Source organism: Melospiza melodia, chromosome 1 (genome assembly GCF_035770615.1).
Source record: "Melospiza melodia melodia isolate bMelMel2 chromosome 1, bMelMel2.pri, whole genome shotgun sequence".
NCBI lineage: Eukaryota > Metazoa > Chordata > Aves > Passeriformes > Passerellidae > Melospiza > Melospiza melodia.
Genome location: NC_086194.1, coordinates 155,544,708 through 155,557,200, shown reverse-complemented (window position 1 = coordinate 155,557,200; position 12,493 = coordinate 155,544,708). Strand labels below are relative to the sequence as shown.

General features: G+C 38.6%; 1 protein-coding gene across 4 annotated transcripts in view; it reads left to right on the top strand.

Moving 5' to 3' along the window:
- CPNE3 (copine 3) overlaps window positions 1-12,493 on the top strand; it is a 29,536-nt gene that overhangs the window by 363 nt on the left and 16,680 nt on the right. Inside the window, exons 1-6 of one of the 4 annotated variants that reach the window (XM_063172866.1) lie at window positions 184-246; window positions 2,908-2,966; window positions 9,620-9,759; window positions 10,408-10,587; window positions 11,745-11,819; window positions 12,235-12,306. In XM_063172866.1, coding sequence (XP_063028936.1) covers window positions 9,628-9,759; window positions 10,408-10,587; window positions 11,745-11,819; window positions 12,235-12,306 — 459 coding nt within the window. In that variant the 5' untranslated portion in view covers window positions 184-246; window positions 2,908-2,966; window positions 9,620-9,627. Of the gene's footprint in view, window positions 1-183; window positions 247-511; window positions 2,967-9,619; window positions 9,760-10,407; window positions 10,588-11,744; window positions 11,820-12,234; window positions 12,307-12,493 lie in introns of those variants that run through there. The other 3 variants (XM_063172882.1, XM_063172892.1, XM_063172874.1) reach the window with 3 other exon arrangements.

Below are 12,493 nucleotides of genomic sequence, written 5' to 3'. Positions count from 1 at the left end.
GCGGCCCTGCCCGGGCTCGGGGGCACACAAGGGCAAGGGCCGCCGGCCCGGCCGGGCAGCCCGCCGTGCCGCGGGCCGGACATTGCGCGGCCGGGCCCCGAGCCACGCCAGGCCCGAGCGGCCGCTGGCCCGGCCGGGGCGGGGGGGCGCGCGCGGGGGCTCTGCGCCTGCGCCCCGGGGCGGGGCGTGTCCGGCCGCGCGGGTGTGGCCGCCGCGGGTTGGGGGTCCGGAGGCGCCGCGCTGCAGGTGAGGGTGGGGCCGGGCCGGGCCGGGCCCGAGGGCTGCCGTGTCCGGCGGGGCTTGAGCTCTCGGCCCCTCTGCCCGTCCAGTGGGACCCGTGCGGGGCTGGGACGGCCGGGCAGGGCTCCGGGCTGTCCTCGCCCTTCCTCGCGTGAAGCGTCCCCGCAGCTGCGGCCCCGCTTCCTGCGGGGGGAGCGGAGCGCGCTGCCAGCTGCGGCTGCTGGGGGATCGAGGAATCGCTGCCCCGTCCCCGCCCGCGGGTGCTGGAACTCGGTGAAGTTAAAGCTGTGGGCCTGAAGGTTTGAGTCCGTAGTGCCGGTCTCTGTGGCGGTGTAAACGCCGCTGTGAAAAGCGCCCTTACCTCTGGGAGAGGAGGTTGTCGAGAGTCAGCATCGTTCCTGAAAACCGCATGCTGTTCTTTCTGAGCTGCTGGTTTGAGTGGGTGGTTGTTTTCTTTCTTCACTGTAGTTGCATAATATATACAAGACAAATCTTAGATAATGTTCATGTTGTCATAACTTACTCTTCCACTAGGGAAAAGTTTTAAAATGTGGAACCTCTTCACCTTTCCTTGCATACTCCTATCTTCAAAGTACATTAGGTATCCTCAAAGTAATATGTATTGCCCTGCCTCCAACACTTATATTTATTTTCCCGGAGGGTTATGTCGCTGAAGATTCGAGTTAAAGATATTTCTGTCCTGGTACCAAAAGTTTGTTTAGTAAAAGTAAAAAACAGTCAAACTTAATCACAGCAATTTTTTTTCCCTGCAGCTGGAGCTTTAAATTGTAACTTTATATAGGCATACTCGTAGAGGAAAGATGTTTCAAAGTGCATGCAGAATACCAAAAAGCATTTGAAGGAAAAAAAAAAGTAGGAGAGATGCTAAAGGAGTCCTTTAACAGACGTCCTTTTGTTTATCTGTTGTGGTGCTAGGAAGAATACAGTGTTTTTGCAACAAGTATGTTTGTGCTAAATGTCTTAAAATTAAACTATACAGATTCATTGTAGGTGACTGTCAGACTAATTTCAGTTCAGGTAACAAAAGCAAAATGCTATTTCTGGTAGGCTGAATAACTAAGCTATTATTAAATGTCATCCAGAAATCCAAAGCAGCAGAATTGGTACCACAGTGCTCATACAGTCTTCTTTTATGCCCATTTTTTCTCCAGAATTGAATGCTAAAGGGAAGCCCTAGTGTTAGGGATAATAAAACTAAAATCTCAACTGTACACATATATGGGATGGAATTGAAATTTTTTTTAACCTTAGTTTGATTTAGGAACAAATGCTGTCATTACATGGTTTCCTGAATGAAATACCTTCAGGGATGAAGTTAGGGAGTAAGATACCTTCTATTCCTTCCTGTTTATTTTTCTGTGAAAGTCAGGATGCTCTTCCAACATAAGTAATATATGATCAACTTAGTATTTGTAGATCTTAGTTCCTGTTAAACCCAAGAATATTACTTCTGTTCATAGATCAGTTGGGCAAAGATTAATACTGGCCCCTCCTAGTGTGACATTTGAAGGTGTGGTATGACTTGTGCAAGCAAGTAGGCAGGAAGTAGAATTGTGGTGTGTTTTTTTTTATAATCTTAAAGGTCTTTTCCATTAACTCTGATTCTACTTGATTTCTTTGGTTTATCTTTAATATTGCTTTAGATGAGATGCTTTTGCTCAGACATTTTGAAAGGGCATTATTAAGTGTCTGAAGGGTTTATGAATAGAGGAATTTTAGGAGTTTGGTTGCTGGATCCAAGCTTCTGTTTAAGGAATAGTCTTTACTGATTTGAATCATACTTTGTTCTCTGATTGAAGGAGACTATCCTTTGGGTCCATTTTCCATCTTGTAGATGGGTCAAGTGCACTTTCACTCAGTGCTTTATCAAAGGCACAGTTGGGAGGCAGCTGAATTAGTTCAGTTTGCTTCTGGTACTTCCCCTGCCCAGAAGGGTTTTTAAAAAAATCCTCATGGCAAGAGATTAGCACATGTGATGGTTCCAGGAATTAGCATGACTATTGTGTGCCTGTTTTAGGAGCCACTGCCTGTGGATATGCAGAGCATGGCTGCTGCCTCCCAGGTGCAGGGAATGCTGAGTGCAAGTGGCTGCTGTGATACAGAGCTGGAGGGCAGCTGACTGGAGAGCACTTGGTTTGCATACAGGAAGGTTTGAAATACTTCTGGGCTACAGTGAAGTGCAATTTTGTGATAGTTGGTCTGAAAATGTTATTGTTTATACTGAGATGTGCTGGACCACTGTGGAATACTGATTTCGTGGACTTTTCTTTGTCATCCTTTAGCTGTGTAATGATGCACAGATTAGAGCATAAACAACATTGGGGGCTACTGATTTTGATCTACTTACTCTAATCTAATTGAAAAGAAAAATAATTAATGAATATGACAAAACCAGTAATTGGGTCTTTGTTCTTAAAATCTCAAAGGGCTCTTCTTGCTGCACTTTTATAATATTTAGTATATATTATTCTCTAATAAAGGCTCTGAGTTACCCTTGACTAATCCTTACCGTGCTGCTGTCATGGACACATAAAACTGTTGGATGGGTTATTTATTTTAAGAGGAACCGTAGTTCCTCAAACCTCTTACTTTGATCTGTGGGAATAACAATTCTTGGTTTTAATTTCCTTTCATTTCCATTTTTAGTGCTACTGTTGCTTGAAGCTTTAGCCTTTTGCTGAGAGGCCTGGAGGCAGATTTCTGTGGTAAGTTACTGGAACTCATTTTTAAGAACTAATATTTGTAACAGTGAAGAGGGACAATGTCCCTTGAAAAGAACTGTTAAAAGGATTAGTTTAAAACATGTGTTCACCTGCATCTTGTTTCTACAGTAAGTACAGCAAGGTTTAGTGAGATAAAGGTTTTTTCTTTCTTATGGGTAATGTTAATTATGTAGTCAATTAGTCAGTGGCTCTACACAGGGAAATTGCAATGAAGAACACACAATTTAAGATACTATTCACATTGCATAGTTGATGGATGGTTTTACATGAAATAATTGGTGTAAAGGTACTCTGATAAAGCATATAAACATATATGCAAGGAACATGTGTTCCTCTGGTTTGCTGCTGTATGCTTAAAATAATTGAATTTTGAAGTCGGAAGATCTGTATTTCTTAATTTTCTTGTTCAAGGCACAATATTACCTTTTACAGTTTAGCTCACTTGAAACATCACCTAAATACTTTTGTGTGAGGAAGATGCTGGGAAGAACTAAGCCTTTAAGATGTGCCTAAAGGGAAAACTCATGTATGCAGGATTAAAAAAAATAAAATATATAAAAAAGGACCAACAGAAAGGTATTTAGAAATAAATATCTTCTTTTGAAGTAATTTTGTGAGCAGATGTGCTATAAGTCAAATTAATAATTTCTTTGCAGTGGATTTTTTATTTAAAAATAGAATTCTAAACTTGTTCTTTGGCAATGTAGCTTACTGATAGATATTTTTATATACGGAAACAACCTGCAAATAGTTGTCTAACTTGTTATACCAGTGTGCTACCAATTCATTAGAGTATCATAAAGCTTGTATAAATAGGTGATTCATTTCCCATACAGAAAACTATGCTTCCATTCTCATGCATGCATATACCTCAGATTTCTTAAATATTAGCTTGTGTTTTTGATTGGCATAATCCCCAGTAAAATGAGTGGTGTGGTCATTAGGATTTTATCAACCTGATCTTACTTGTTTAGTTCAGAATGCTCTAATTCCCTCCTTTATACTAAATTGTGAGTATGATAATCATGGAGTCATTTAGGTTGAAAAACACCTCCAAGATCATCAAGTCCAATGTGTGACCTATCAGTGTCTTGTGAACTAGACCATGGCACTAAGTGCTGCAATGAGATGCTTCTTGAACATCTCTGAGAGTGGTGACTCCACCATCTCACTGGGCACTCCATTCAAATGCTTATCAACACTTTCCATGGAGAAATTCTGCCTGAACCTCCCCTGGCACAGCTTGAGGTTATATTCTCTTATGCCATCACTTGTTGCTTTGGAGGAGGCAACTCCCACCTGGCCACAGCCTCCTTTCAGGGCGTTGTACAGAGCAGTAACATCATCCCTGAGCCTCCTTTTCTCCAGGCTCAACACCCTCAGCTCATTCAGCCATTTGACATAGGACATACTCTTTAGACCCTTCACCAGCTCTGTTGCCCTTTTCTGACCTGCTCCAGCACCTCAATGTCCTTCCTGAACTGAGTGGGCCAGTACTGGACACAGGATTTGAGGTGTGACCTCACCAGTTCCAAGTGCAGTGGAGCAACTGCAGAATTACAGCCCTTGTCCTGCTGGCCACTCTTGTTTTGCTACAAGCCAGGATACCTTTGGGCTTCTTGGCCATCTGGACACACACTGGCTCATGTTCAGCCAGCTGTTGACCAGTATGCCCAAGTCCTTTTCCACTGGGCAGATTTTGAGCCAGTCTTTCCCAAGCCTGTGCTGCTTCATGGGGTTATTGTGCCTCAAATGCAGGATGCAGCACTTGATGTTAGTGAACCTCATACATATTTCCTGAGCTATCTCTCAGGAAGTGATAGCTGTATCAGTTCTAGTAGAAGATAAAGCTTACACTCAAGATTTTGTGTGATTCTTCAAATTCAGAATGACTGAAGCTGCTTCTAGTACTTAGCTTGTCAGCACATCAGCTGGACAATTTTTCCACCTGTATTGCTTGTTAACAAACTGAAAAGAGGAGTCATAATTCCAGTTTGGAGGTAGGATTTTTAGAGGAGCTGGTTTTTGGGGATTTTTTTCAAACGTGGTGATGAAATTAGGTTGTGAAAAAGTCTTAGCTTTTGTAACCTCATATGAAATGTCTGTTTCCTGTGAAGCACTCTGTTTCCTTAAAAACTGAATGGTTACCTTGAGATTTTAAAAATATATATTTATGTGCATGTAGCCCAAGATCACTAGCAATTGTGTTGCTACCAGACTTATCAGCGAGAGGAAGCATCCACTTGTCATAATTTCATTGTCAGCTTCTTGCAGCAGATGTAGCATTTTCTGCCTTTTTCAGTTTGGCACACAGCTGACATAAAATGCTTAGGTGTAGCATTGTGGCAAGAAGATTAGCTGATCAGGAATAGACTTCATTTGCAAGTTTCTCATGGCCATTCGGTGTTCATTTGGGCCCTGAGATATCTAAAAATTACAGATTTCTGATCTGATGACCTTAGCAGTTCACAGGAGCTAGGAAATGTTCAATGACATCAATAATTTTCATCAGAACAGGTTTGAGACTTGTGACTAAAGACAGTGATGCCAAACCCACTTCATTAGTTTTTCTGTCTTTTAGTTGGGTATTTCTGCTTGTCAGAATAATTGGGAACATGTCATTGTAATGCTCTGCAAGGTTGTCTGGGCAAGCCAATACTGTCCTCTGACACTGCAGCACAGAGAGGATTGCTGCAGTCTAGCAGTTCCCAACTGAGCTGCTAGATAGATCATTCTGATAATAGATGTGTTCCTTTCCAGGTAGAATGCCATGTTTGCAGTTTCTGTTGGAAAAAAGACAATGACTCAGTTGTTTGATGTGTACCACTTATCTTCATTAGAATCATCACTGGAGTTCAAAGAACATTCTGATCTATAAAACTGCAAGACAAGACTAGTCCTTGACTTAGATTTTTCCTTTGATAGTTACAGCTCAAACAGAAAGACTTGTCATATTCTTAGTTGACCTAGTCATGCTCTTGAGCAGGCTAGACATGGCAGAGGGTCCCTTGTGACTGTACATCACTGCAGTTCAGATGTATGTTATATATAGTAATTTTCAGTCTTTTCCTGTTCAGATACACTTTTTAAAGCCTGGCTTTTGCAATTATGAAAGCTATTTCAATAAAATGGATGATGGAGCTGTCACCTGCACACATTCTGATGTGCTTTGCCTCCCTTTATAGTATGGAGGGCAAGTTGATAACTTGAGAAAAGCAAAGGTTTTAATTAAATATGACCAACGTGGAGCACAGCTACTTTAATAACACTAACTAATTAAAGAACTAAGTCTCTTGTTTTGTGTTATAACTTAGTGGCACTTGAGGCTTTTCCTACCATAGTCTGAACAATATAATCTGTCCATGATAAGTTATTCCAGAATTCCAAATGTTCAAGTAATCTGGTCATGTAGCTAGAATATTTTACATTTGGTTTGCCTACTAGATGTGCTGTAGAATGGTATTTCAAGAGGTAATGCACCCATGGTTTATTTTCACCATCCTGAAAATATGGCAGTTTGCCAGACTTTATTACATCAAGTCCTCAAGAAGAGATTGCTTGCTTACCTGGCAGTGGCTGATCCTTGAGGATGTTTATCATCTTTAAAAACCCTGCCATCCACCTCTCAAACCTTGGGAACTTTTCAGCTAACATGGGCTTTTAGAAGTGAGAAGAATTGGGTCGATCTGTGTAATTCTTCCTTTCATGCATTTGGGACGATGAGGATTTGTGCAGCATGAGCAGAACCCTACCAGGTAGTGCTGTTTGAAAGACTCCTGACTTCACACCTGTGAAGCATGTGTACCCTCTGCAAATTCTGTAAGGTGTGCAATGTAGTAAGAGATGTGTCTCTTATTTACTAAGTTTCACTACCTTAAATACTCCTTTAGGTTAATGAGACATGACTTTTTCTTGCTAATAAGTATTTTACTAATTTTTAACATTTATAATGTTACTGAAAATCAGTATAAATATTTGCAGTAAAATGTGTCAATTTTTATGGAGAAATACTTTTTTTTAGTAAAATAGCAAAATTATTTCTGGAAATGTATTTGTTTTACAGACCTCTTCAACCTATTATAAAAATATGTATTCCTAATAGTCTCAAAACTTCTTAGAAAAATGCCTTGCATTATTTTTCATCTTGGATTTTTCAAAACTGGAAACAGTAAAGATTAAAGGACCGTCTTGTGATTTGTGAAATTTTGCTCTTTATCTGAATTTTAAGTGTCCTGCACTTAAATAAATGCATGTTCTTGTTACAAGTTGTCTTTTATCTAATATGGAGACAATTGTTGCATCTCAAATGAGCATTTCCATTTCAGGGAAGGGAGTCAGCCTTTTTATTTTTCCCTTCTCTATGCTAAAGGATGCTTTTTGCACAGCACCTCTTTCTTAATCTTCTCTTTTCCTGCATTAAATGCATAGTGGGAGAGTTGGTGACATGGAGGAGGAGAGGAAGTAACAGAATTGATGTGTCCATGTGAAAAGTACTTGAGTTGTACCAGAAGTGTGAGTACACACACAGACAAAGAGGAAAAAGCTGACCATATTTTTAGGTTGACTCAATGCTGTCCATTTACCAGTGATTTTGGAAATATTACCTTGACAAAAGAATTGGGTGCTTTCAAGAACTCTTAATAATGAGGAGTTTCAGACAAGTTGAAGCAAGAAAATTTTGAGTGGCTTGAAAATGCATCTCAGTTCAAGTTTAAATTCTGTTGCATTTCATGCAAACCCTTTCTACTTGCTGTTGCAGCATCAGTGGGAGTTAGAGCATCATTTTGTCAGCAGAAATTTGTTTTTCTGAAAACTGTCATTAAGGGGTCATGTACTGGTCTGCACTGGATTCTGTGGGAAAGGCATTGACTGTTAATGAGCTTGGTCTGGCAGCCAGGAAAGCAATAGGGAGTGGAAAATACCAGTATAAAAAAAGAGAACTAGGAATAAAGGGGCAGACTGCTTTTAAGAGGTGTGCTTTCTAAGCCTAAAAACCATTGGTCTAAAATTATTTTAGTACTTAGATCTTCACTCTTTTCTCCTCAAGGTCAATGAATTAAACTTTATGAAAGTCAGGGGAACAAAAAGATACTCCAGGAAGAAATGACATTTAGGTTTTGGGAGGTGCATCAGGACTTCTATGAATCTGACATGCTTCTTAAAATATGTGCATAGATGTTTGAGTGTTTCTTTTACAGGTAATTTGTATGTACTTCAGTGTCCAAAAGGTTCATCACTGAGATAGCAAAATGAAGATGAGATATGTGAATTGTGCCCTAGTGGAACAGAAGAAGCCTGAGGAAATTTTCCACAGACCCCACAACGTTTTCTTTCTTCTATTTTCAGTTTCTTCTTTGCCTTTTCCATGTTTCTATTCCTTTTTTCCTCTAAAAAATCACTCCTTTTCATGAAAAGTCTTATGAATACAGTGAAAGGAATAGAGCTGGGTTGGGTTAAGTACAGTTTCATATTCAAATATGAATATGTATGTTGCTAGGACAGTGACCAGATAGAAGCTGATGCCTTTCCTTCTGCCTTGTTCTCTTTGGTGTCTCATGCACTTCTAAGATAAATTAATCCAGAGGGATACTTGATCTAGACTGTGGATTTACTGGAAAAAAGGCAAACCTGAATCTAAAGAGGCTTGGGAGCTTTCAGGGTAGGCTGCTTGTGGAAAGATTTGGAAGTTTTAGTCTCTGAGTCTAGGACAATTGTACTGTAGAGGTTTACTTCCCTAAGAGTTGATGGAAATTATCAACTCTATCCTTGAAGTGTATCATTATGGAGATTTTTATATATATGTATATCTATAGAAAATAATCTGGTGCTCAGACCTTTTTGGGCTTGCAAATGCATGTTATGCCAATGTGGGATTCATAATGATAATCAAGTTTTTCTGTAGGTTTGTAATATGTATTGGTCTTAGTGGACATTGTCCAGTGGACAGTGATGGAGGTACTCAAAGAGAAAATGTAAAAATGCTTTCAGTTATTCTTTTTTTTTCATGGATCTTCACAAAGAACAGTTCTCCCAATTTCTCTGTTTTTACTTGACTTCAAAGTGTTTATTATTAAAATTTGTAGTTGTTTTTTTAGATTTACTAGAGCAAGATAACCTGTTACCTGCTTAAATGGCTTTTCCAACTCTGCCATGCTTATGGTTTCAGCACTTTGTTACAAAGATTTGATAGAGAAGTATATAATACAATGTGTTTTCCCTACTAATGAAATTATTAATAATATCTTTAAGATACTGGCATTCATGTGGGCTTTTGGATTTCATTTAAAGCTTCTGAAGTTCTATTGTCAGCAATTCAAACCACTGTGCCTTCTTTGAGGTATATCCCACTTTTCATTTGTTTCCTTGGGTGTTCTCAGAAACCTGATCTTGTTTTTTATGAGCAGATTTTGAAATTAATTTTTATACCTGTGTGGAAAAAAACAAGAGTGTGGCAGTAATACTGATATAATAATGTTGGTACATCATAAATTTTAAAATTCGCATTTGTAACCTCAAATTATGACTTTTGACAAGCTAACACTTCTTGTGATCAGTAAGAGAGTTAATGCATTGTGACAATCCTATTGTTTGCTTTTTAGTCCATTTTAATGGTGAGTTCTGTTGCTGCTTTCCAGTGTAACAAATGGCGGCGCAGTGTGTGACAAAGGTGGAGCTGACTATTTCCTGCACCAATCTCTTGGATAAAGATGTTGGTTCCAAGTCAGACCCTCTGTGTGTGCTTCTCCAGAACACAAGTGGTCAGCAGTGGTATGAGGTACATCCTGATGCTTCTCACAAATCTGCTTGCAGGACCTTTTAAAACATTACAGCATATGGTTTCATTAAAATATTTTAATTTTGTACCAGCACTTTTGAGTACTTTTTATTAGATGGTAACTCTAATAGTCTAGTAGGTTTGGATTTTTCCCTTAACTAAAAACCAAGCTATGTCAAACCACAACAAACAGTTACATGGGCAGCACATGAATAATCATTTGCTGTTAAATACTTAAACTGTCTGATTTTTAGCACTGTTCCCCCGCCATATGCGGACCAACACAAGAAGCTTTCTAAGAGATTTAATGTGCTTTTATAAATACAGTATTCCAAAACTGGGATCTCATCCTGGATTTGACAATACAAGATTTTATGTTGGTCTTTCCTGTGCAGGAATAGGTCCCACCTTAGAGGGAGTGATGAAAAATAGGTCAAGTATCCCTAACTTAGAGCAGTGGATTTTGAAATATAATGTATATATATAATATAATATTTTGTACTATAACTTATATTTAATGAAAGGTTTATAGGAAGGTACTCCTTTGTACTTTAAGAACTTTTGAATATATTTAATAATACCGCATTTGATTTTCTTGCTTGTTCAGTTTATTAAATACTGGATAAAGTGGTATCTTTCTAATTTCAGGTTGATCGCACAGAAAGAGTTAAGAATTCCTTGAACCCAAAGTTTTCCAAGAAATTCTTAATTGATTATTATTTTGAGCTTGTTCAGAAACTTAAGTTTGGAATATATGACATTGATAACAAAACCTATGATCTGAATGATGATGACTTCTTAGGAGAATTAGAATGTACGCTGGGACAGGTAAGCATGCAGATGATTACCCGTAGAATTAAGTTACTGAAAATCATTAGCCACTTTTACCTTGAGTTTATCACTATGTTCTTGTGTACTTGTAGTACTCTTAAGTTGAATAGGATGCTCTTAATTTGTTTTTTCAAGCCTCAGTTCAGTGTACATGCATTTTATTTGCAAAAGGTGTTGAAATGATGCCCTGAAATGTGCTCTAGGATGGTGACTGTTGGATTGCTAGCTAAAAGTAAGTGGGCCGTCAATGAGCACAAAGTTGTAGTAATTGCTATTTATTTACTCTAATACACAAATTCCTATTTTTATGTTCCCAAAAAGGAGAATCAGTGTAGAACAACGTATGAGTGCTCACAAAGGCCATGTTATCCTTGTAATCTGCCTCCACTCGATGCAAGCAATGATCCTGGTTCTGCCAGCTGTAGATTTACTTCTATTTCCCACTCATATTCTGCTATTGATACTATGACAATTGGGCAGCTTCTTTTAAACTTGTTCTTTTGAATAGATCCTTCAAAGGCACTTCTCAGAAGAGTTGTCTTGGGATTTTTCTTCCCCTGTGTCTTAAGCATTTATCCTTATAATGCGCTTAAAATAAAGAGGCATTGTGAACTGAAATTCAATGTCAATTAAACATTAATAATTCATTCTCAAGGTAAAGGAGGAGTAGACACACTTCTGAGGAAGCATTGCCTGAATAGGGTAAAATAAAATCAGCTGGAAACTGTGCAGGCGAAGGCTGATGATTTTTTTGAGTGACAGGCATTGTGTTTATAAATTTATTTCCTGAATCCATTTATGAAATACGCCTTGCATGCATTTTAAAGGTATGTATGGAGAACCTAAAGAACAATTTGACATTGGAACCTAAGGTATTATCTTTGTCCATGTGTGTCATGTTACTAGAAAACATTTTAATTCTTATTACTCCTGAAGCTCTGCATATGTTCATCTGCATGCGTGTTTTAAAAGTTTGAAGTGAATAAAGTATAACCTATTTATTTATAGAAGATTATGGTAAGTAAATGTAATGCTGTCATCTTCACAAAGAGGAAAATTACTAAAATGAAAATACCTCACTAACTCATTTAATTCCTTTGGAAATCTATTAAATTGTTTTAATAATGTGTGATACTCAATTTTTGTCTTGGCAGGTAGTTTCTAGCAGGACTCTGACAAAACCATTAGTACTTAAAAATGGCAAACCTGCTGGAAGAGGAAGCATTACGGTAAGAGAGTTAAGAAATAAATGTCTTCAGAGCTCATCCTTAATTGTTTCTGGGTTTTATTTTTAGTTAGTGGCTTGAATACAGTGAGTCTATTCTATAATGCTGTAAAGCAGATTTTTCCTCCACTAATCTATCTTTGCCATCAAATAGCAGCCTGCCTTCTGAATTATAAGTCCCATTGCAAACATCATGAGGGCATCCAATGGGCTTCTGGTTGGGGCATATCTTTGTCAGTGCCATCATTTATGGTAAATAGATGGAATCGAATCCCAGTGTCAAATCAAATTGTTCCTCTCCTTCCCACCCCCATTTTTTAATGCTTCGCTTGTGAGAAAACATGAGGGCCTTTTTAATGGGCATGTCATAGGAATTCTGTGAATATGAGTAAACTGAAATATTTTGTTTGCCTACCTAGATTACAGCAGAAGAAGTAAAGGATAACAGGGTGGTTGTATTGGAATTAGAAGCAAGGAAACTGGACAATAAGGTATTTAAGTGATTGCTGTTTCTCTGATAAAGTAGTAAATCAGAGTCTTGTCAAAGCAGGAAACATTTGAGTATTCTTTCTCTTTTTTGCTTATAAAATAAAATCCATTAAGATTTTACTTATACTAAAAAAGAAATTGAAGTAAGATTCCTGCAGAGTAACTTCATTGACTGTTTTGAAATGAATT